The sequence below is a fragment of the Passer domesticus genome, chromosome 2 (genome assembly GCF_036417665.1).
Source record: "Passer domesticus isolate bPasDom1 chromosome 2, bPasDom1.hap1, whole genome shotgun sequence".
NCBI classification, from domain to species: domain Eukaryota; kingdom Metazoa; phylum Chordata; class Aves; order Passeriformes; family Passeridae; genus Passer; species Passer domesticus.
The window spans coordinates 121,528,252-121,554,079 of NC_087475.1; the positions used below are offsets into that span (position 1 = coordinate 121,528,252).

The following is a 25,828-nucleotide window of genomic DNA, read 5'->3' on the forward strand; positions in this document are numbered from 1 at the left end:
CTGGCGTTTCTTAGATGGGATTTCTCAGCTTATTGTAATAACAGAGACAAAGTTTCTTGTGAGAGTTGGGACACAGTGAAGGCAAATTCAAAACAGTGCAAATTAGGCATGTGAACATCCTTCAGTGTGGCAGCCTTGAAATATCTAAGCAGTTGAAAATCCGGACTTGTCAAAGGGGAAAAAAACCCCTCATAATAATATTTGCTCATTAATTCCATGATACACCCTTCAGACCTCAACTGGCACTGAGGATATGACAACAGACATAATGAAAAAGGACCTGAAAACCTGGTGTGATAGCAGTTACTGCCTGTTTCGTGTTTTTGCAGTCCCAACCATTATCTCTATGTGGCACTTTAGCATAGCCTATGTAAACCAGGCTATCTTAAGAAAATGTACCTTAATCCTGTAACATGAAAATGTAAAGCATTTAAAATCAGTGCTGCTGAGGCTCTTTCTGCTATTTTTTCTCTTTTATTTCTGATAAATCACTATTTTCCTCAGTGCTTTCTCTCCTGGCTGGGGATGCAGCATGCTTGTAAACTGCTCTGAGGAGACGTGGTGTTAGAAACAGGTCTGAGGATATGCCAGATGAGAAGATGTTATTTTTCTCTGTTCTATGACATGCATAGTAACTAAGGTGTGCACATCCTATAATTATGCTTTTCTGCAGCATTCCTCTCCTCAGCAGTACTTCATTAACATTAAGAACATAGTTCCTGGTTAATCCCAGTAATTTTCAGCAGCCATTCTGATGCATCCACTTGAGCACCATATTATCTTAATACTGCTGACATTTGCATGTCTCTGAAACACATTTTTTCCCAGATATTGTCCATTTAATCCATGGCAGTTTCCATCATCCTTTGTTCTTATAGTCATGCTTTACTTGCAACTGATGAAAAAGAATAATCTACTAATTCCTCAATAGCTCTAAAAGGTTAAGAAGGAATCAACAAGGTGTAAACAGCAGCATAGGAAATCCAAAGATTTAGCTGTTTGAATACTGACTACATAATTAGAAACATATAGAGCTAGAATTATAGTGAAACCAGGCTACTGAGATTTCAATATTTAATCAACAATTTTCATGTGAATAAAATTGTTATGTGCCATTTATCATTTTGGCTACACTCTGACAGGAAAGAAAAAACCTTTAGGAATAGGGGTAAAATATTTAAGGAAGGTTTGACAATTGTTCTTTAATATTCACTTATCTGTATATAGTTTCTCCTCTCTTCCCTTCCCTGCTCTTATCTGAGAGTGTAGGTCTTAGCTTATGAGACTGAAAAGGATTTGTCTTTGTAATTTGCACATCAATATATGGCACCAGTCCCAGGCAGAACAGGGAAGGGCGTATATTATCGATGTGCTCCAGTGCTGATCCAAAGTACTTTCAGCTCCAGAATTTTAAAGCTTTCAAAGCATCATTGTTTTTCTGTGAGTGGACCTCACTTCTTTCCCGGTGTGAGATTGCCTGGCCATCAGTTTGGTACTTGGCTCTGCTGGATTTCCATTCTCTGGATGAGGGGGCAGCTTCACAGTTCTTCTTCTGCTGCCTTCCCCTACTGCAGCAATAAGGGAGATGCACCTTCTAGAGGTCTCTATGCCCTTGCTTTCTTGCACAGTGTCCTGAAAAGAAGGCTGTCACTTTTCTTTAATTACTGATATATCATTAGGTGTGTCTTATCCATTGCCTGTGAGAGCTGCTGAAGGACTGTATGACAGATAATGCATTGTGCACTCCCCTGAACAGGTGCAGCATTGTGCAGTACGCCCATATCAGCCTTCAGTACAAGAATTCTGATACAAAACCAGCATCCTTACTGCTCTATAGGAATTGGAAAACACCTTATCTAATCTGTGGCCAAGTGCAGGCCAACCTGCAGATGTTTCCTGTGAAGTGCTGCCTACTGCTTTGTCCTTGAGCTATTGCCAGTTAGCTCACAGTGGCCATCACTCCTGCAAGGCCTCTTCTCCCCAGCAAGTGAGGCAGGATTTATGACTTAAGATTGTTTAATGTGGCTTGGATTTTTTTGTTTGCTTGTTTTTTGCTTTTGGTTTTGGTGTTTTTTTGGGTTTTTTGGTTGGTTTTTTTTTTTGTTTTTGTTGTTGTTGTTGGTTTTTTTTTTTTAATTTATTTTTTGTCTTTTCTGCTGCTGTACTGGCTTTCACCTCTCCTTCTGCCTTTTTAGCCTCAGGAATCTTTTTGTAAGACATGTTATACTTTGGGGGGCTTTTCTTTTTTCCTAGTTAAAATTTAAAAGGAATACAAACTATTTATAAGCTGGTGACATAAAATGAACAGTATAGCCATACATACCATTGTTTTTTAAAGACAAGGTTTTAAAGCAGACTTATTAAAGCTGTTCGCAAACTATAGAGGTTATAGTGTTTCCTCTGAACTTAACATGTTTTGAGCCTCAGACTTTAAAATATGTATTTTAAAAAGTGTGGTTATTAGCTGGCTACTGAAAGTGTTCCAAAATACTTGTCATTTTGATTTGAACTACTAAAAATGCATTGAAGTGTCCGGGGTTTTTTCAGATTTATTGTGAGGGGGAAAAAAAAAAAACAAGTCAGTTCCTATTGCCTGACCCGATGGTGTATTTAAAAGACGATAACCCATCTTTTATATGGTAAACATAAGTTTAAAAGTATTCTTCAGTTCTATTTGCTCCTAAGTGGTGGCCTGGCCTTGAAAATTTGGAAATATGGCAACCTCTTCCGTCTCCTTTTCTTAACTTCTATATTCATAAGTGATGGGAGGCATAAATTAATTAGTTCAACAAATTTTCCCTTTCATGGATACAACTGCTTGCCTGGTGCAGAAATGTCTGCAGAAGTAATAAAGGAGCAGAAATGCCCAATCTGTTGTTTGGGAAGTTGGTCAGATCAGAGAAATTAAAAAAAAAAAATATTGGAGGGGGGGATGAAATGAGACACAAGAAGTTTGACATCAGGTGTATTGCATGGCAAATGTGGGAGAGATTTGTGTAAAATACCAGAAGGGCAGGTTATAGGATGGCAACTGCTTCCTATGGAATCTCCCTCACAAACTTTTGTTGGGTTTGTTTTTTGTTGTTGTTTTTTTTTTTTTTTTTCTTTTTTAGACAATCTTTTTGTCCATTTCTAGCCTCCCTGCTGCTTACAATAGTAGAATACAAGGGATATTTCTGGTGCAATTCACCGATAAGTTGTCTTCTGATTTCACATAAGTTCTCTTGTTGATCTGGGTGGTGACTATGAGAAAGCCATTCCCCAAAATGTTGTTCACAGCAGGGTTTTTGTACTTCTCTGAGAAGATTGTGAATAATACTGGAATTAGGTAAGAAGCTACACATATATATGCGGATTAGGCACTTTTCTGAATATTGGTCTGATATTGCCTTGGCTTCTTGAAAATGACTAACAAATGAAATGGAGGTGGTTTTGGGGAGGGGATGGGGAGGGGGTACATGATGTGCAAAAAGGGAAAAACTGGAGTTAAGTAGTAAGTCGTTTCAAAGAAGTTACAATTATAATGGCTTGATGATCAACTGGGAAAATCGCTTCAGACAGAGAGCAGCAGCATTGCACAGTTGTGTTAAAGGTGGAAAGCCTTAGGTCAAAGTGTGCCCTAGACTCTAAGAGTTCTAAAGGATAAAAAAAAGTGGATTATCAGCCTGATGAGAGGAAATACAAAAAAAAAAAAAAAAGGGGAATTAACTCAGAAACAGAACAGTCAACTTCCCACAAACAACTTTCTGATTTTAGACTTGAAATGAACCTTAATATTGCTTGCAAGGAAATATTTGAGTGCAGATAGGAGGAAATAGGAATGTGAAAAAAAAATTACTCTTTTACCCTCTAACATGATATACTTTGTATCTTTGGGTAGAAGAATAAATATCTTTGCTTTGAAAAGATTTGTGATGCACTTTAATCATTGCTGTAATAGTCTGCTGAGGGATAAGGACTTTCAGCTGCAAATTTAGTCTGTCATATCAGCATGGTTTGCACCTGTAATCCAGTGAGGGTGAGAGGACTGCCTGATTTATCCAAAGCAAGACACAGGCAGGGAGGTCTGTCACCTAAGTAAAGTTGTGATGAACAAAGCAAAGGCTTTATCTATTTTGAAAAAAGTTAAGGAATGAAGAGTCTTTGGTTTTTAGCTGGTTTGGTTTCTTTGCTTGCCTGCTTGCTTTTCTCTGCTATCTTTTTTTTTTTCCTTTTTTTTGGTATTCTCTTTCTTTTCCCCCTGTAAATGATGAATATTAACGCTTTGAGATTTGTTTCTCTCTTTATGTTTATTATTTAGGCACCTTTTCCCCATAATACACTGCAGCTGTCTTCAACACTTCTTGTTGTCTTTATAGCTCTAAATTCCTGTCAAATTTTTATGATATAAAAAGTTGAAATCTGTATTTAGTTGACACCTAATTTTTTAACACATTTGGGTAATTGAATTCTTGACCATTTAGAAAGCATTAGTATATGACATTTAAATATTTTAGACTATATTATGTCTGCTGAGAATGCTTAAAAGAGAAAAGCAGAGGCAAATATAATAATCAATTCAGATGTTCAAAGCTTCTTTCTGAAAAAATAAGGGAATTTAATGAAAGGTACTTTGGACATTCTTTACTAATTCTACTCCTGAGAAAAACACTCTGTGAAGGTTACTTGGGTTTTGCACAACTAGAAAATCACAGAGTGTTATCTCATAAAATCAAATCTATCTATCCAAGCCTTTTATGAAAGGCTAGAGACTGTGGATATTGATGTTTTTGATAGATGAAATGCTCCCAAACCAGCTCATTCCAATATGACTCCTCAGACTGAGACTTTATATAAACAAGAGGTTCCCCCAGGGTTTAGACTTTCAAGTGGGTGATTAACTGACAAAGCTAAAAAATCAAATTTCTTGATAAGTTTCAAATTAATGAAGCAATCATTCCCTTAGATGATTTTTAACATTGCACCAGGTTTTCAACAAGAAACACTCTGATAAATCTTGTGACACCTTTTCCACTACTCATTTGAGCATATCCACTACATTATGTTTTTTATGGACTTGAGTGAATACAAGTGTGCCCCTGTTTGAAGAACTAAAAGGTATTGTTGGAGAGGGCCCTACTCAAAAATATGAATTTATTTTTATCTCATTGGTGTTCCTCAAATTCTTCTTCTTCTATCTTTATTTTTACCCAAATTAGCTACAAAATGTTTACAGGATGCCTGGATACCCAGTTGCATGATAATATCCCCAGTGAGACTGGACATGTAAAAAGGTGGCTTTGGTTTGTTTTTTTTTTTTTTTTGGTTGTTTTGGTTGGTCATGGGGTTTTTGGGGTGTGATCTTATGGAAATGAAAAAGTTATTCTGTGCTATTATAATTGGCCAGTAAATTGTCCAAGTGTTGTTTATTAAGGACTCATTGAAGAATACTTTGTACAATAACTTTTTGTGCACAAAAATTTAAATGGGCAACAAAAATGCATAGAGCCAAAAAGTTTCAAATGAAAATGGATTGCATTGCCTAAATTCACTTTGTTCAAAAAGAAAACATATAGATATATATAGATATAAAACATATAAATATATATATATATAACTTTTAAATGGAGTGTAAATTAACTATATAGTTATATATAAAGATATCACTAGAGAGAAGGATTATAAGAAAACACTGAAACATCACTGTCCTTAAGGTTAAGGATGGAGAAAGGGACACAAAATTGCCAATGCTGTGTTAAAATATGCCTGTGTAATTTCAAAGATCTTAGCTAAAGAAATATATATTAATGTAGACAAACATAATTGTTGACTTTTATATTATGTAAACACTTCTTGAAAAGGTAAAGCAGTGCCTAGGTCTTGTTTTCTAATCAAGAGTGCGGTTTTTAATTTATTTTTTTCCAACATATTTCAGTTTGCCCCTACCTTTCTCTCTGACTTGTTTTGAAAGAAAAGGTTTTCTACTCTCAAGGCCAGAAAAATAGTTTTGCTCTATTTATCATTTCTTTGTTTCGCTACTTGAAAAGTACCACAATATAAAACATGAATAATTGTGGAACTTCGCACTAATGTTTCATACCTTCATTTCAATCCATTTCATTCTGACTGGAAAAGAATACCAAATTTTGTTGGTTCTATGTCAGATTTTGAGGCTAACATGAAAACAGTTAACAAACTCAGATTTCTATACTAAAAAGCAGTTCCCTTTTCTAAGGCTTTCACTGAAGGAACAAATGGAAGGTACTGTTTGTACAAATGGAAGGCACTGTTTGTTCCAGCTCAAATAGGAATTTACAGTGTTGTGGCAACTTATTAATATTAAGAAAAAAGCCCAATTTCTGCAATGTTTAGAGACGTATGCAATAGAGAAAAATGTGCAATATTAGGAGTGTACATATTTGCCAGGTGTTTTAGCATGTCAAACCTAAGTATCCCTTTCAAAATGTTGGGTAAGAGCAAGAACCTCTGTCTGGGTCTGCACCTGTGGAAGTGTTTCAGTAGGATAAACTGTGGGGAATTCACACTTGTCTGTGCCTTGTGACAGAGAAGGAAAGCTGTTTCAGGATTTCAGCTTTGGACAATGAAGGTACTAAGGCAGTTATGAAAGAATACCCAATGTGCTCTAAAGTTAAGATTCCTTTCCCCTTTTTTGTGTAATTTTTTGGGTTTTTTTGTTTTTCTTTGGTTTTGTTTGGGTTTTTGTTTGTTTGTTTTGTTGGGTTTTTTTCCCATCTGATAATCTCAGAAGGTGTCAAATTCTAACAAATACAGAAAAAAGGGGAGAGACAGGCCTGCTGAGTTCTAGGTTGTCATAACTTACAACAAGGTTATAGTGCTACTTACCATGTCCTGCAATATTAATTGCCACTTCTAGGAGATCAGTGAAAGACAGATAAAACAAATACCATTTTTCATGGCAGGTAGGGAGGTTCCAGAATTAGTTGCTACAGGAGCTATAGTTGATGGACATCATAAGCAGATTCCAAAAGATATTAGACATTCATAGGAACAGGCCTAAATAATATGTGGATACAAAAGAGAGCAAAAGATGTGGCCTGCAGCACCCCTGACAGGATGATTGCTGTTGCTGGCAGAGTGCAGGAGGAATGGACAGCACAAAATGGATGTACTCCCATGCTTCCCTTAAACAGCCATCCTGCTGCTGCTGACCACGGCAGTGTGATGCCCTGGGTGCACGGGCATGTCTCATGTTCTTAGCTCACTTCTGCCCAGCCAGTGAATTGTGTGGACCAGGTGTCTCAAAGCTTCCCAGCAGTGCAAGCAGAATTTAATTCCGTGGCTGTGACAGAATTGCTGCTTAGGCAGTGGTGAGGTGGAGGGAGAACTGTGCCCGGCCACCAGGATGTGTTGGCTCTGGGCCTGCTGCCTAGGGATTGCTCTGCTGCTGCCACAAATGCAGCACAGGGTGGCTGAATATTCACTCTGGATTAGCAGCTTCCCCAACACCCAGAGAATGCAGATCCGCCTCTCTCTAAGCCCTGGATTTTCTGCCACACATTATTTTGCAACCACGGCTAAGTGCTGTGTATAAGACCAGAGTTGGTGTATTACAATGTGACAGAGCTCCCTGAATAATTTATATCTACGGCTCCATTTCATACTTATTTGTTATCCTATAGGTTTTCCCCTAGGATATGCCATCTAGTTTCAATTTAAAACCTAAGTTCCATAAATTACCGCTGCACAGAAGTTGCTTTAACACGCCATTTATGCAGGTAATGGTGCACATTGTAGCTGAAGTGGTTCAGAGTCTCCACTCCTGGGATTGCAGATCCACAGTAAGCTGGTAAATGGGAAACAATGCGGAGTTGGCCGGAAAATTGAACAAATCCACCTAAAAATATCACAGCAAATCACACCTTAATGCTGGGAACTCTGTAGGGCAATGTTTCTACACCAGCATGGACATCTGGATTCCCTGCTTGTATTAAACTGAAAGAAAGTGTGCACAGTGTGTATCACGTGTGCATGGATACCACTTCATAAAAATGAGCTTAGGAAGAGGATTAAGACATATTTATGTTAAGGCATAAATAAGGCACATCACCCTATCAGCTCTTAATCCTTGCTTTCATTCTCTGAGCATATGATTTTCTGGAAAAAAATCAAAACTTTGGAGTACAGCCAAGTACTATGTTCGACAACACTTTAACAGGGTGTCATCCAAAATATTACTAAAATGTGTGTAAATTTATTATATTTCAGAATAAATATTTTTCTTTAAAGACTAATTTGAATTTTATAGAAGTGCATTTCAGAAAATTCCCCTCTGTTTATATGTGTTGCCTAACTCAAAAGAAAATCATATCATTACAGCCATTAGAACTATTTTTCTTTTTATGAGGCCACATTTTGGCTAAATGAAGTATTTAGGTTTAATTCTTTTTCTTAGCACTTATTATATCTATTAGGCCTTAAACACCTGCTTTAAATTAGTGAAATTAAGTGTTTCTGGAGTGCAACTAGTGACTAACCTGGCAACTGCTAATTTTATAACAGTGTATTATATTTTGGTTTATTATTGAGTCACACAATTGGCATGTTTGGATAGAGATTGATATGTGGCTTAGGCTGCACAAAGCTACAAGCAAGGTAGCAAAGAATCCCCAGGCTGTGAATATCCTGCTGAAGTGACTGGTGTAAAAGGGCCTGAGATGCTCTGTCTGCTCCTTACATAGACAAGATTCAGTAAACCAACCTTTCATTCCCAGTTTCAGTCCTGTCTTGGTGATTTCCCTTGCGTAAATTTGAAAGTATACCTTGTTCCACGCAAGTGAAGGCTGCATGTCAGTAATAAATACATCCTGCTGGCTGCTGGGCAGATCTCATGGGCTGTGGAGCTTCTTGAGAGTCTCTAGGAAGGAGTTAGGTATGCCTTGCCAGAGGGAAGATGTCTGTGAACCTTCAGGACTGTCAGTTCCCTTCTTTGTGGTGCCCTTACCTTGCCTAGGGGTTCATCACTGCCAGGGCATTGCCTTTGGCCTGTTTGATGTGAGTGCATCAGGCAAAAGAGGAAAGGCTTCACAAGAGAAGAAAATCCAGGATTTCAAGTTAAATCTTACGTTGCTCATGATAACATGTGAAACAAGGAATTATTTAAGGGAAGGATGAAGAAAAGGTGGGAAAAGGGATGGGATGTGACACAATGCAGCAAAAGAAACAAGTTTAGGTTGTGTGCAATACATGCCATTTTGGGACTGATACGCCTGGTTCAGGAAAAATACTCAGTGCGTTCAAGTTCACTCGTGAATGTGAATGGCCTAATTTAAGAATCCATTTTCAAACCACTTACACCCACATCATCCTATTTGCACTTACCTTGCCAAGCACCTGCGGGCCCTGAAACCTCACAAGAACTATTTTTTTAACTTAGGAAAGATCTTGGCCTGTTGCAGTACCATTCTGCTTCCTTTTTTATTTATCTTCTTTCTTATTTCTCTGCTGGTTCTTTCACTTTCTTTAGCAGTTCACATCCAGGATGGTAAGGTTGTAACAGTGATGGTTCATTAGATCCAGTAATTCAAATATTCTTGGGGTGGTAGGTGACTGTTCATAAGCTGCTGATGGTGTTATTTCTGATGTACATGTCGCATACACTTGTTTCATGTGTCTAAATAAATGCCACACTTTGATCCAACAGGCCAGAACCAGTACTGTGGACAAAGGACGGTGGAGAACTACCAGATCCAGAGAGAATGGTTGTCAATGGCAGGGTTCTAAGCATCAGCTTCCTAAACAAAACAGACAATGGCACATATCGATGTGAAGCAAAAAATCCCATTGGCCGAAACAGCACAGAATATGTCCTGATAGTACATGGTGAGTGTGCTCTCCTTAGTGCATTCTCTGCATATTTGACATTTCCAGCTGGTACAATCAGGTTGTTGTGGTCATTATGGAAAGAAGAGCAAGAAAATTTGGAAGTGTAATTGCACTTTTATTGGTGCTATCGTCTAGCTGTGGGGAGTGTGTTGTCTTTCTTTTATTGGCATGCCTCTTTTCTCACAGTTTAACCAAAATATATTCACTTCTGCTGTCAAATTTTTGCTAAGTAAGCACCTGTAAAAATGTTTTGCAGTGTGTGGGTACTGTTTCATAAATACTTGCCTCAAGCCCAGCTGTTCAGCTAAAGCTGCTTACAAAAGGTTATATGAAGAGAAATAACAGACAGACGTGTGCTTGAGGTTTTCTGCTTAGCTTTTTATAGACCACCAAACAGGAAGGACATTGGATACTTCACACAAGTTACAGCCTGCTATTGAGAAAATTCAGCTCATACAAGTTAGCTGATATCACCTGACCCATCACTACAGTCAGACCTCAAAACTGTGTTATGTCCTAAATGTGTTATACGACTTCCAATAAAATGGAAAAATAGGAAAGTTCACATTAAATTACAATTGGTCTTTTTTTTTCCCCTAATAAATTAAGAAACAATATGTGTCATGTGAAAAAACTAGCTGCCTTCCACATCGATAATGAAATAGATTGATATAACTCAGCTGAAGGGAACACTATTATATAAAATTAGCATTTGTCTTTAATACAGCCTGGCAATTCGGATCTAGGAGTCTCAAAACAAGATGTTCTCTTACCACAGGTAATTTCTGGAAGGTTATGATTTCCATAATTTGAATTTTAATATAAGAGAATATAGAGACAGAACCTCCACTTTAGCTCATGATGGTACTTTATTCCCTCTATTTTTTTAAGTGCAATTTCTTATAACTATGCCAAAATAAAATGAAAAAATCTAATGCAAATTTCACTCTTTAAATAGACAAGGGAATTATGTAGATTTTATTAGCTCATGATGAACTCAGTTACAGCTAGTATACATTTCCTTGGTGGTTGTAAGGTATCAGAAATCTTTTTCATATAGGTTTACTTGCCTCTAGGTATTTGGCACAAAACTTCTATTAAGTGCTGCCTTCAATAATGAGATATTTATTGGCACTGTTGATGAAACATCATTTATCAAAATAAACACTTAGATTACTTCTCATTTTTCTTAAAGTTCATCATTAGTTTATGTAGGATTAGTGACACAAATAAGGAGGAGATCTTTGCATGAGGAACACAGAGCCTGTACTGCTACGTGAGTATTTCTGTGTTAAAGACAAACAGAAAAACTAAAGCCTCTAACCTCTATTTACATTGTCTGCTACAAGAAGAGGAAAAGAAAAAATGTCTTTTGCATCCCAGAGGCAGTGGTGTGGTGGTTGTTGGCTGCAGGCACAAAGTGCTCTGCCTTTGATGAGGTAACGGCTTCTGCACTTACCATGTGTTGAAACTTCTGTCATTTGTGTTTTCTGCCCAATTTATTTATGTCATTATTTCTGAAAATATGGCCTTTTATAATGGGGATCTTTTTCCATCAGTGGTGGCTCTGCAATAGAACTCTATCAAAGAATATTTCACTGTTCCCAGTCTTGCACAGTGGTGTGTCCCCTGGTGATCTGATTATCTTGCATCAACTTCCTGGCAGTCTGTAAAATCATTCATTATCAGGGAGGCATTCTGTTATGTTTGGCGGCACATTAGGCATGTTATCAGGTTTAGCTTGCTCATTGCTGACCTTTTCTGTTATGAGTACCCGAGTTTTCCTAATTGCATTTCTGCAATTCCAGTGCTAGAACTACAGAAGGTAAATGTCAGGTGCTTCCCAGCTTTCTGAAACAATCAGAGTTATGTGACAGAGCATGAGATGATGTTTAGTACTTAACAACTTACTGGGGTTCAGAGTTGTAAGGTTAATTTTAAGTAAAAAGGAGACTGACACAATTATTTTATCAAGTGTAGCACAATCCGTTGTATAGATAAATTTAAGCAGCCTTACCCCTACTTTAGCTCATTACATTCATGAATGTCTCTAGTGAACCATAATCCTCCTAAAATTATACAATATTTTTCTTCTCTCTCTCTGGGGGCTAGAAAACCTACTTTTTATCATTTTCTGAGATGCATCCTTCTGTTTAATAGAGGATGTATTTTTTATCTTCCTAAATATATCTGGAAGCATCCTTTGATTTCTCATTCCTTCCCCTGTGCTTAACATCTTGACGTAATTTTTTGTCCTACTCCTTTGTTAGAGCTCATTAATCATACGACCTCTTACCTTAAATATCTGGTTTCTAAGACAAGGTACATGCCAGATTTCCCAAATGAGCTTGTGTGAGGAAACAGGGAACATCAGTGGAAGTTATCCTCTGCAGAGGCAGGGAAGGGCAACATGATTCACAGCTTTCATTTTCTTATATGTACTGTGATTTCCATACATTTTATTCCTTTTTTTCCACTTCAACAGATTTTTATCTCTTTCTGTGTGTTAATGGTGTATGAGCTTCATCTGGCTTCTCTCCTTTATTTTTGTCTCCCTCTAAGAAATCCCCCTTTCAGTGATACTCAATCTACTAATTCTCTCGCTTTTTTAAGTTATCTTCCTAACTCAGGAAGATTTAGGCAGCTTTAGAGTAGGGAGAATATCAACCAAAAATGGAAAACATAGTTTATCATAATTAGAGATAAGGTGTAAGCAAAGTATTTACACATATTAATTATACATTCCAAGCAAAGAGTGTCTCGTGTGTTTAACTGGACCCATCTAAACACAAAATTATACAGAAGAGTATACAGAATTTCCATTGTGATGATGAGTGGTGATGATGAGGCAATACTGTTTTTTGATGTTAACTGATGGAGAGAAAATAAATATTGCTGTAAGCAGATGAATGGAAATGTGTCCAACACAATTAGTATCTGACAACATAAAAATTATTTTTTAGATTTTTTTTTTTTTGTATAATTAAAGAAACCAGACTTCAGAGAAATTGAATCTATTTGAATAAGGTTAAAGGCTTGGGCGATTAAATATGCTCATGCTGCTTTGCCGAATCAATGTGACTGCTAATTTCCTTTTTCTTAACATTTATTGTTAATAATAAATGTCAAAAAGTACTCTGTGAAGCAGGAAGGTGGGTACAAAGTCAGAGTTTATAGGCAGAAGCACAAAGGCAAGACATGTAGTTTGCTCAAGCATTTGTTTCATGCAGTAACAAAGGCAAAGGCTTTAATGCCTGTAGCTGTTGTCATTTCTGTATTCTAATTGGCAAGCTTAGTGCTTTAGAAGTGCACATTCTGGCTAGATATATTACACCCTTTCTTTGGTAATGGGCCCCAGGCAATTTTCACTCTCTTCCAATTTATTAAGAATTTTTGTTTACCTTTGTCCAAATACTAGTCATTAATCACCAGCAAACAGAGCAAACTGTCAAACTCGTGTTGCTCAACCCAAAAACATAGACTCTGCTTGCAGAGCTCCAGTAATAACTGCAGTGATTTAGGTGGAGTGGAGGAAGGAGGTGTTCCATCATAATCAACCTGAGGACAGAGCTGCTGTGTTTGGAGGAGTAGTTCAGAACCTCTGGGTGCCACTGCCAGAGACTCAGATCAGCACTGCCTTGGAGTGAGTGACAGAAGTCCACATCACTGAGAAACCTCCTTAGTGCAAACAGCAGCAGTTGATCATTTGCAGCCCTATTTGAAACAGAGCACCTTGGTGAAATGTCCTGATATGCCAATCTACAGACAGGCGTTGAATTAATTGAAATATTCAGAACTATAATGTGTTTTGCAGAAATTATATGGAAGAGCAATGTGGAAATAAACGTGAATCAGCAGCTGTGGGTGGTCAAGGCAGTTCTTACTGCCCAATTTTAACTAGGAAAGCATTTGAGTCAGCCACTTGGGATCTCTGAGGAATAAAATGTGGCATGACATATTCCTTTGTCTTCAGCCTCTCAATTTTGTATTTTTTTTCTTGGGCAAGCAATTTTTTGCAAATAAAGGCAACTGAAAGACCGAGTCACAACCCCATTAGATCTCTACAACGTGTAAGTCCAGAAGTCCCACTGCACCTTTCCTAACTATAGCACTATTTATATTCCACCTGCTTGTCCAGTCCCATTTCAAAACATTTGTTATCTTAGCTTCCACAGTAACCTGTTCAACAGATTCTAAATTTAGTTATGTGCTTTGAGAGAAAAGTATTCTCTTTTGTTTGTTTAAACCTGTTGCTTGATCTCTTCACTTTCCAACCTTATAAGCTATTTGGCCTCTTTGTTGTTTGTGCTGGAAGTTTGGATTTAAAATTAGCTGCTTCCCTTCAATAGATTCTCAGGTATTTCTGCATTGTTCTCTACTTCTCATTAATTGTGATCTTAAATTCTGTATTTCCTGGAATTCCCTCCCATATTTCCATTCTCCTTCTTTCATGGTCTTTTTTTTTTTCCTTTTTCCTTCATTTTTTGGTCTAGTTCTAAATCTCTCACTGACTGTTCTCCATATCTGGAACATCACTATGCCAAATCTGCAGCAGACACCTTAGTTTATTAAATCCTATCTCTAAATATATTTATAGAGATTCACCTTCCATGCCCAACAATAATTCCAGCACCATGCACTTGTACATCTGTATAAGTTTTGGGGTTTTTTTTTAAATTGGTGGAAACTCTGTGGAATCCAAAACACATGAGGTTTAACAAACTCTTTCTACCTCTATCTGTTATAGATTATTTTGTCTTTGTCAGTTCATTTTCCAGCAATCAGATTTTTTATTCTGTTTCGTTTCTGTTTTGATGTCCTCACAGGGGGCCTCCTCTTTCCTTTATTTCTTGAACTCACTTGTGCATATCTCTCTGTAAAGGTAGAAACTGAATAGAGCAGAAAATTGAAAAAACCTGAGGAGGTGAGGATATATTCTGCTTTCTTTCAAAATTAAGCTTAATGAATAGGCAATAGATCTTTCAGTTTGCAAATATTTTCACTACAGACCTCTGGTAAATCTTGCACAGTGTTTTTGGATACTTTATAAACCTTTATAAAGATGTAACAAAAACCACATAAAATTTTGGGAGAGAAAGGAAGCATCATCTTTGTGGAGCAGCACACTTGTCAGTAATCTTGGCTGCTCTGTGTTTTGATGTTAAGATCCCACAAGTTGAGGTGACTGGAGTTTTTTTAAAGTTTCCTCCTTTAAAGTTTTCTGAGTTGAAGTGTCTCTTTTACACACACATACCTCAGGCTTTCTTTGCTTATGGGAATATTTTGACTTTATGTGAACGAAGCTTGGGCTTACAGAGCCATGTAACAATAATAACATTTTTTGTGTGATGCAACAATAATAACAATTATAGCTGCGATTATGGGGGGGATTTGGTAAAAAACCCCAATGTTGCCCTTACAGCAATCAGGAATATCAAGAATATGAGACTCAGAAGACTTCTTAGGACTTAATTAGAAATTCACTGTATGTGACTATGTGTGCCTTTTAGTTTTGAGATTTTTCCTTTTTTGTATCTTTGAATTAAAAGAAAGAAGTATCAGTACCGAGTCCTTAAAACAAAAGTGAAAAGTTTTTACTATTCCCATTTTATATGAAGTAAAAGTAAATTAAAAAGTACAGAAAATAACTTGCAGAAAAAAGGAGCCTGAGCTTTCAGTTGGAAAATAATGAGTGCTTGCTCAGTCTCAAAAGCCTTCCTTCCCCCAAAACTGTCTTCTTCAAAGCATAGCCCTTCAAAAGGTGTTGAAATACTCTAATTTCACATCAATGTTGTGAAATGACATTAAGGCATTAAATCATTACCACAGCATTAAGGTTGACTTCTCCAGCTGACTTTTGGTTGGGCTAGAAGAGGTGGTCCAGATTTTTAAAGCAGAATGCAGATGCATTTCCTGCAGTCAGATGAATTAAGAAATTGTGCAATAGAGCTTTTGTTACTGGGCTGAAGAAGAATAGTGTCTAGTTGACATTTTCAGGTATGAGAAGTTTGTCAAGAAACTTGTGGTGGAGTTGTTGGCTTAATTTTATGGATGAATTGTCCAGCTATTATCCCTGAACACTCTCAAGGCAGCTACTTTGAAATTGCTTTTTGTTGATAAATACTTGAATAGTGGGGTGTATGGTTGAGCTGTATGAACTGATCTTTCTTCATTTATGGTGACTTTAGAAACATAAGATACAAATTTTTTTTTCCAGATAAGCTTAAAAGTATTTTGGAAAGGTCAAGAAAATAACATTCCAAACCACATTCATACTTTTAAAGAATATGTTTGGCACTTCTACATTTTTACATTAAAATACTATTTCTCATTTAAGAAAACTTTTGAAATTATGTGATTTTTTATATAACATAGAAAAGATTTTTTTTTTTTAATTTCATATTGGATAAATCATTGAAATTGAATGCAGACTATTTCAGCAGCAGGAAATCTCTCCCCAAGCCCTTTCACAATGGAACAATAACAATATATACTATATATCAATTTAACCTTTAACAATATATCCTAATATGTAAAGCTCCTTCCTATTTGAATGTATATTGTATGTGTTCTAAAACCTGTGGTTTTGGATAATACCTTTAATAAGACATAACTCTTGAAAATATTTGATTTTCTCTGTGTACATGAAATGTGATATGATAGTTCAAATGGGATTTCTGAAAAGGAAAAGATTGTGTGGATTTAGCAAATATGTCATTCTTGCTTTTTTGACTGTTTTAACTGACCTTCAGTACTGTTGAGTTTATTATCACTGATTTGCTTTAGTGGCAAAGATTGCTCTCTAATTTTTCACCCTTTGCTATTGCTTATACCCCCAACTTTCCTGAACTTTACTTCAATTTACCCTTTTTTTCTTTGAGATGCCAGCTTGTAAAGTTACTATGTCTATGAACAACATATGCGATCTTCATGAAGAAAATATTAACTCAATGATTTCACTTGAGAGTGATGATAAAGTTTTAATCTAACAGTTGCTAATTATCTTCTTTTTCCATCAAGATTATTTATTTTTCAGGAAACTCAAGCCATAAAGACAATATTAAAGTAACTTAGAGATTTTTCTAAATTTAAGCCTTTCCTGCACCATGAGGTGGTGGAATGCAGATAAGGGTGTCCTGTTTGTCTTTCCCACATGATGCTTCCACAACTTACCTTTCTTTTGAGAATAAGTTCCTCAGTGTTTCACTCCAACCAGGAAAGAAAATAGAACATTATCTAAGTGATATTGCTTCAAAATGACCACTGGTCACACCAGGTGATACATCAGAAATGTGCTTTGCTCCAGCTGAGATTGTGAATCGTCTTGGAGACAGATGTAAATGCCTTGGAGGCTGAAAGGGGTAGGAAAAGCTTCTGCAAATATGCATTTCTCTTAGTGAATTTTGAGAACTTTTCTATCTGAGCCCTCTTGATCACATATGAAGGTGAGCATGGAGGCTCAGATAGAAGTAGGTAATTAGCTTATCTAATATTTCTAACATCCCTAACTTTATACTAATAATTATTAGTACTTGCTATTTCATTTTTGCTATTTATTTTTAATTATTAATTGCTTGGTGAATTTTTCTGGAGTTTATCTTAGCCTGCATTTCTATGTTATATAAAGGAAAAATATTCAATAAACTGTTTCTTACATTAATTAACATTTTTCTTAGAGCAAGCAAGGTATTTCTCCACTTGGTTCCAGTATTTAATTCTTTCAGTATTGAAACTCACAAGAATTTGAAATATCCCTCTACCCAAAAACTCAAAAATCTTCCTAACATCACTCTTCACAGCATAGGTTCAGTCTAAATATGTGCTGGGACCTAAGGTGTATTTAGCCCTTCCTCTATGCTGCAATCACAAACTAATTTTTCTAGCTTTACTGCTTGAATTCTTGATAAAAATTCTCTTCACTTTGTAATTAAAGTCACGTTTTTTATTGCTGAATCCTATCACAGACTTTCTGCATTGGATCTAACTCTGACTAGTTATGCCTTAATATGAATCACTTTGCTTTGTCTCAGAGATTCCAGAGTGTTTCGGCAGCTTTCACAAAAGCTCACGACATCAATCTTTCTCTCTGATTCCCACAGAAAGGGGAGCAGACAGCAAAAATAACCAGGAGGACAGTAAGGGTGTATCTCAAAACCACCCTCCTGTTCAAGGAGAAAAAAACAAAGCAAAAACCCACTAAAACCATTGCTAGCATAGCTGATGAAGCGTGGAATCTGCCATATGGGGATTTCCCAAAATGCCCTGACTTCTTTCACCGAGCTGTGGTTCCCTCACTGAGAAAGTTCTAACCCCATGTGAAGGAACTCTCCTGGCAGGTGCTTGGGAAGAGGTCTCCAGATGTGTGGTGTAAGCTGATGTGTCATTTGTGAAAGAGACCCCAAGAGTTTTCAGTCAGGACCCTTTGCTTTCCCGCAACTGGTCTCCACACTGATTGTTTACTCCCTTGAAGAAAAAAAAAAATTCTTTTCCTTGGTAACCTCATGCCTGAGGCAGATTTATCTTCCAGCTGAAACTGCCCTTATTAATCCTCATGGCAAGTGTAGAAACAAACAAATCAAAGGAGAGGAGGAAGGACAGAAGAAAGTTTGGCAGGGAAAAGCTCAAGGAATGCACAAAGTGTTTATTTTTCAGAAGCTACTGTGGGTCATTGCACCAGTGGATTTGGTTTCGCCCAGTGGTTTTGTAGTTTACATTTTCTGCAGGTTTCCCAACCCTTGATTGGTGGGAAGCAGGGAGGATTGAGGGATGCTGGCATGTTGAAGTGCCTGATGGAGGAGAGCTCTGGGTGGTTTTCATTATTTTGGAGCGGGAACTGAAATATCTTTCTTTGTGTATCATTTTGTTTAAAATGAATTAACAGATATGATTAAGTATTCTTTATAAAAAGCCCTGTGATTTCCACTGGTGACCTATCCTGCTTGATGGCATAATATTGAAGGTATTTAATATCTGCCACCCTGAAGGGAAGATGGGTAGTTTTGACAATATTGAATCTTGACAATATTTCATGGATCCCACCATTTATAGTTATGTGTCATACAAATCCAAATAATCATGATAGGAATTCAACTACATGTACAGAACTCTTCTGAGGACAGAAAACTCCAAACCCCCAAAAACAGAGCATAAAAGATTGACAGCTGAAAAGATAGGGCCTTATTTTCTCAGGTATTGTACATTGGTGATAGGAATGTGAGAATTAAGTGTATTAGTCAGAGACAGTGCATTGAAGTGCAAAAACCTATGTTTTAGGTTGCACAGTGCCAGTCACTTTCCCAAGATGATTTTCAATAAGATACAGCAATCCCACTGTGATAAAGTATTTCAGATTAGTGTTGGACCCTTTGATTTTATTTTGAAATAAACTTATTTAAAATAAATGACAGTCCCTGTTATCTCTCTTCACTAACCTTAGAATTATTGCCATGAGTTTGGATTTCTTTAAGCAACTTCAGGGATCTGCCCTGAATTTCTCAGAGAAATGAAAGTAGCAACTGTAATAAAATAGAGATCACCAATCTGTTTACCTCCATTTAGTTTCAACATGTCCCCATAGTAAGGAAATTTTGGAAAATTCTCTTTACTTTCTTTCTTCTCAGTGCAATTCTGGCTGAGCTTTTTGATTTTTTTTTTTGGTGTGTCTGTGTGTGCAGAAAGAGTCAAGTGTCATTCTGAGAAAGCTGTCATCTTTGTTCAAGGCTGCTGGGTGTCAGAATTTGTATTGTGCATTAGCTTTTCCTTATAGGTTTTCAAGGGCCAGCTGCTGGTACTTTATTTCATTTAATTTTGAATACTCCTATTTTATGGCTTGGGAAAACAAGGAAATATGGCTTGTCTGCTTACTTAAAAAGAATAAAAATGAACATCACAGCCTTAATGTGATTTTTAAGCAGTGGCAGTGGGCCTAGAACACCATATTAATAGTGATAGAATGGTGTGCTTCTGGGGAAAATTGTGCTGGCTTTATTCATACAAGATGTTTGGTGGCTTTTGTGGTAACATTTTGTTCTGAATGCAGAGAAATATGCACTGCAGGTATAAGGACAACTGCTTTTTTAAATGCAATTTTATTTTCTTTCGAGGTTTTGATTTTTTGGGGTTTTTTTAGCAGAGTATTAAAATGAGCCTCGGGAGATCTGTTCTGAACTCCCCTGTCAGGCTCAGAAGTCTGTAACATAAAAGTCATTCCACTTAATTCTCCTGTTTTCATTTCCCCAGCTGTGAAATGGGAATAATACTGTATTTTTTACCTAAACTTTGGTCTTTACTGCCCAAAAAAATAATCTTACAGATCTTCAAGGCAGAGATCCATTCTTTACTGTTTCTATATTTGTTAATGTAGAGCTGTGAACAAAATTGAGACGTATATATATATGCCTTTTTATAAGTAAGGTATCTTTATTTGAGGCTGTGGTCTCAAACAATGCTCTAAAAATTTTTCTTTTTGTTTATTTAAAGTGTTGAATTACCAAATTCAGGCAAGTTGCATATGCTTCAGTGCAGTATTTGTAGCTACTTTCATGAGAAAAGTGAAGTTTTATACAATTTATATTGACTCCTTTAAAACAAGAGGCTTTGTTATTATTAATACTATTGAATTGGAAAGGACTTCTTTTGACTGCTAAGAAAACTTGTGCTAAGTTTGGGGGAAAAAATAGGTCTTACAGTGCTCCTGGAGTAAATTTGTTTGTATTATATTAATATAACTCCAGAACATTGAAGCTTAATCTTTCTGTTGAATGCTTGGTTTGATTTGTCCTTAGAGGTAAATCTTGCACAAATAACCATTAATAAAGTAAAAGTTAGAGGGCTTGAATACTGATTCGTCAGTATTAAATAATTTTCCTACTTGAGAATTTCAATTTTTCTCACACTAAAATAATTTTCAATATTTAATTACCTGGTTATTATTTCGTTAAATTTATCTATTTTAGAATTCTCTGTGTCACTTGGTTTTAGCACAGATAGAAATTAAGAAATGAGGCATTACAGTTTATTAGCTTCCTACACTCCAAATGCTGCAGATAACACAATCTTCCCCACCAAAACTGAGCAGCAATAGGTAAATATATTGTGAGACAGTACATTATGTCACATTTTATTCTTCTGCTTCACTGGGAGCAGGGACAGGGAGCTTTTTAAATGGCTGGGCTGGTGACAAACAATGAGTCTGACGGGCAGTGAAATGGGAGCGTGTTCCAGCATCTCCAGGCCTTCATTGCAAACTTCTCTCTCTGTTCCAAGGGAGCTGCAGCCAGAGTGCTTTTGCTGATAGCAAATTCAGTGGAGTGCTGTGGGGAGCAAAACGATCCCTAAAGTAAGCACTGAGGGCTTCAAAGGGCAGACCCGACATTTTGAGAGCTATGAACCACCAGTGCAACTCTCAGATGTTCATGTTAGATGCTTTCCTGTGAAATGCTCAATTCAGGTTTCCTGGAGTCCCTCTGTGCAGCTCCACCAACTGTGAGTGCAGCAGACTGCTCCAGTCTCCAGGTGACAAAGACACATTTTTGGCAACATCTGGTGCTGTGCAGAAAGGTCATGTTTTAATATCCATTTAAAAAAAAAACCCAAAACAACAGGAAAAAAAAAAAGACCTTTCCTTTCAGTGTTTATTGCTACACTTATAATTTTTAGCAAGCCTAATAAAGCAGATAGTCCCAGTGTCTACTAAATCCTAGATTCTGACTGTACAAGCGAAGGGTGGGCGCTGCCTTTACTCAGCATATTCTGCTGGTTAGGGTGGTGCCTTGTGAAGGCTGACCTAGAATAGAGAATAGATGGAGTTAAAGAATAAAGTAGGTATTCATTAAAAGGCCTCAGTGGATACATCTGGGGCAATACAGGAGCCTCGCCAGGCTTACACCAAGGATGAACCAAAATGGTCACAAAATGGACCACCGGTCATGAGGTCTCTCACTTTTATAAGTTCTGGTTCATTTGCATATTGGAGTAAATTGTCCAGTTACAGCTTTAGGTTATGAAGTTCCATCCTTTGTGTTTTTCTCTCTTCAGTACATGTTGTTTATGGTCTTGGGCCTGAAATGTGGATCCTTGTTCCCCAGCTAGAGAAGGAATTGTTTTGTCTATATACTCTGTGAAGAGATCTTACTGTCCCCTAATATGAAGCTCAGAACTACACACTAAAGCAGCACAGAATCTGAAAAATACAAAAGCTGAAACCTGGGGCATCAAGAGTGCCTACAGAAGGGGGGAGAGGGGGATTTTACCTAAATACCTTAAATACCCCTCTTGCCTTCCTGGCCCAGGGCCCCACAGCTCTACTGAGAGCTGACCTGGATCTGGGCAGATGCACCTTGAAGGAGGAGAGAAGTCAACTGCTCTCAGTCCTGCAAGCTTGTTCTCCCTTCCCATGTCTTCCTACCACATTAAGGTACTTCCATCCCCCTGCTTCTTCCTTCTCACCTGCCTGAGATCCACAGCTGCTTTTTTTCTGGCAGCTCTCACATCTGTCCTGAGTGTGACCTGGCTTTACTTGTGGAAAATCAGCCTTTCACACACCTGTGGTCTTTGTGAGTCCTGCTGTTGCTCTGGTGCACAAAATAAATGAGATATTCGCTACAGGAGTTCTTTCTAGACAATTTAGGGCAGCTAACTTCTTCATATTTCAGTGTCAAATGAGATGGCATAATCAGAAATAACTTGCTACTACACCTTGTTTTTTCATATTCATCACATTTTTTATTTTGTCATAAGCAATTCTGGTCAGAGCGTGTTGTAAAAGGTGCCACAGTGTGATATCAGGCCCTCATTTTAAGTGATTTGGGATGACACCATACTATCAGTACTAAATACTAATATTGAAATGTGGTTTACTCTTCTGACTTATATTCTTAACTTTCTAAGGACACAATTTGGGCCAGGGATGTGCAGATTCCACGTTTTTGCTTGGCTCTTTGAGAACAGAAGGCAACAGGATTTTTTTGCTGTAATTTTTAATGTTTCATCCTCCTTCATTTGCTACTGAAAAATATTGCTTTTGAAATAGGGGGAAAAAACCTAAAAAAACAAACCACAAATGAACCAGCAAGCTACAAAACTTTCTGTAAGAAAACTATTGTCCTTTCCAGTTTCTGATTTGTTCTTTCCAGTTAGTCCAGCTGTATGTCTTGCAATATGAACTCATCCACTTGAAAATTTTATTGGTATAACTAAAGATATAGATCTACATGGAGCTTTTGTTAAAAGGGTTTGGATATTTTTAATGACATCTGATTTGCTAGCAAAAATGTCAAGCACATAATTGCCATTTCAGAGTTTCATAAATCTGAATCAATTAGTAAAAAGAACCCCTTGACCTCGTGTCCATGAGCATTCATGATCATTCAGTCTAAGCGCTAAGGAGCTATTGGCACATGATGTTCAAGCTGAGTGATCCTTTTGTTCAATCCCATTTTCTTGAAGCAAGGTAAATGCAGCTCCCTTTGAATTTAAAACCTTGCTAAATTATTTAGTGCTACATATCACAGACTGATTAAATTTTTCACAGAGTAGTGAGATTGTTTCCCAGGTAGGTCATCACTCAGTTCAGTTTACCACTTAAAATTTCTTTCATTCTCAGTCAAAATACAGCAAGGACCATCCATCATTATCACTCTGTCCTTTAATTTTTCTGTCAGCTTTTGTCAGGCTTGAAACAAAAGCCTTTACATTTTTATCAGCTGCAGCTATTGTTGTCTGATTTGTACTCAGTCATGTCAAAATATCGGTTGTGTTTTTACCAAAAAAGTCAAATATTTTCAATAGGTCAGATCTATCTTTCACATAAGCCCACTAAACCAAACAGAACCATTTCTCATTTCTTTGGAAATGGAGAGTAAAAATGCTCAGGGCCAAATTGGCAGGGAGAGTAAATTATCCAGGCTCCCTGCACTTAAATGGATGGATGTCTTCTGCCTTAGCAAGGAGAACGCAGAATCAATTCAAGCAAGGAGAAGCAAACAGGAAACTTTGGGCAGGTGGGGCTCGACACTGCTTTGAGCTGATGTGGTCCAACACTGCCCTGCCACTGCTAAGGAGTTTGCATCTGTGCCTGTGCTGAAAAGCTGCTTCCACACCAGGCCAGTTTGCCTGTTCCTCTTTTTCCCCCATCCCCTGGGAATCAGCCTTCAGGATGCCTGCTGGCTGCTCTCCCCTGGCTCCTGCCTGTGGCATGTCAGCAGGCAGCAGTGCCACGAGGAGCACCTTTCCAGAGCTTTGCTCAGTCTGCTCTCTTGCAGCACCGAGCTCTGGCATTATGTCAGGTCCTCACTGAAATGAGGGTTCTTGGCTGAGCGTTTGCAGCTCAGCTCAAACTTCCCTGTGCCACCAGAGAGGGGGCAGGAGCCCATCTCTCCTACTTCACGTCCAGTTCAAGCCTCACCTCGATAACCTGTGGAACAGAAGTGACAAAGAGTCCATGGGAGTCCCTTGGCATTGAAGGTCAACCCCTTTTCTATTTCCAACAGCTTTTATGGAAACAATTAGTTCTCCATGAGTTGTCTGCATTTCAGAGCTAGCAAGATGATAAAGTTAATACCAACTTAATTACATTATTGGATTTTTGACTGAATATCTGTCTGTCAACAAACATCCAGTTTAGAAGTGAGGTTTCAAAATTAATGGAGACAATTATTGCTTGACTTCTAGATCTCCTGAGCATGGCGTTTCTATCTTCTTTGGTTCCCCATCTGCAAAATATAGCTATTTTCTGCTTCACAGGAGGCTAAGGATTAATACCTTAGTATTATTGAAATAGCAATCTGGCACAGTGATTTGGGTATGGCTACTTGAATTAAAAAGTTTCGCTCTGCAAGGTCTCTTGGCCATAATGATCCTTGGTATTTAGTGGCATGAGAGGCATAAAGAAAAATTCATTTTCAGCTGAACATTGTGTACAACTAGGTTCACAAATTGCAAGACAAGGGAGCGGAATTTAGTTTCACTCCAGCACAGATTTCTTGGGCAGAAATCTGCAAATCTATTCTATTAAGGTCCTCTCTGACAGAAAGCTCAAGAGGACAAATCTACATTGTCCCTATGATAGCATGTTCTGAGCAGCTGCCAGCAGGGAGCTCTGGGTGACAATGTGTGCCTCGCTAGTGAAATAAGATAGGTTTACCTTGCACTAAAAAAAAGAAATGACCAAAAGTCCTGCAGGAATCGAAACAGGTCAAATTGTAATTCTCTCTTCTGGCATGAAATGGAGCAGCACACCCTCTATGAAGCACAGTGATCCATATGGCTTAAACAGAAGACTGTGCTGTTAAGTATAATTTTTTTTATCCATAGTCTGTGTGCTTTTGGGAACTTCCAAACCCATTCCAATCCCATCCTACACCTGTAATGCATGATGAGAGAATGAGGAACACTGGACATTGCTTCTAGTTTATTTCTTGCTGCATATTCTGTATTCTCTTATACAAAAGCCTTTTCAAGGCAAAGAGAAAGTTTTCATAAGAATCCATAAATCTTGGAAGAACTGATAGGATGTCAGACTCAGCAGGCACCATAAACACAGGTCTTTTCGACATGAGGATCAGTTCAGAATTCTTGGATCTGGGTTGTCCAGAGAAGGATTTAAGGATGAGGTATCATCCAGGCCTTCCAAAAAGCATTGTCTGGAGAGCTCTGAGTTATTGGTTAATTTGCACATTCCTGTTGAAGACTCTCATGTTGTTAATAGAGTATTCCACTGGGCAGAGCCTTGAATGTAAGCTGGTGCAAACCAAACCTTTCTGGAGTCCAAAACAGACTTAGATTTCGTTGCCTGGGCAAATGTGATGCTCCTCAGGCTGCTGATTCCTGGTTTCTCTCTTGTGCTGGGGTCTTTAGGAGCAAGTCCTGTTATTGCTGTGAGCAAAGCAGACAGACTGCAGTCATTTGCACAGTGAAATCTACCTCACCCTGCAAAGAAACCAAATGCTATTCCTTGTTTTTGCATCCCTTTTGAGAAGACACATTT

The 25,828-nt window shown here is 37.6% G+C and overlaps 1 protein-coding gene across 4 annotated transcripts in view; it reads left to right on the forward strand.

Annotated features, from left to right (window-relative positions):
• Positions 1-25,828, forward strand: part of CADM2 (cell adhesion molecule 2) — a 569,139-nt gene that overhangs the window by 490,775 nt on the left and 52,536 nt on the right. For all 4 annotated transcript variants that reach the window (XM_064410951.1, XM_064410953.1, XM_064410952.1 and 1 more), the window contains one exon: positions 9,662-9,840. In XM_064410951.1, the coding sequence (XP_064267021.1) occupies positions 9,662-9,840 (179 nt within the window). The remainder of the gene's footprint in view (positions 1-9,661; positions 9,841-25,828) is intronic.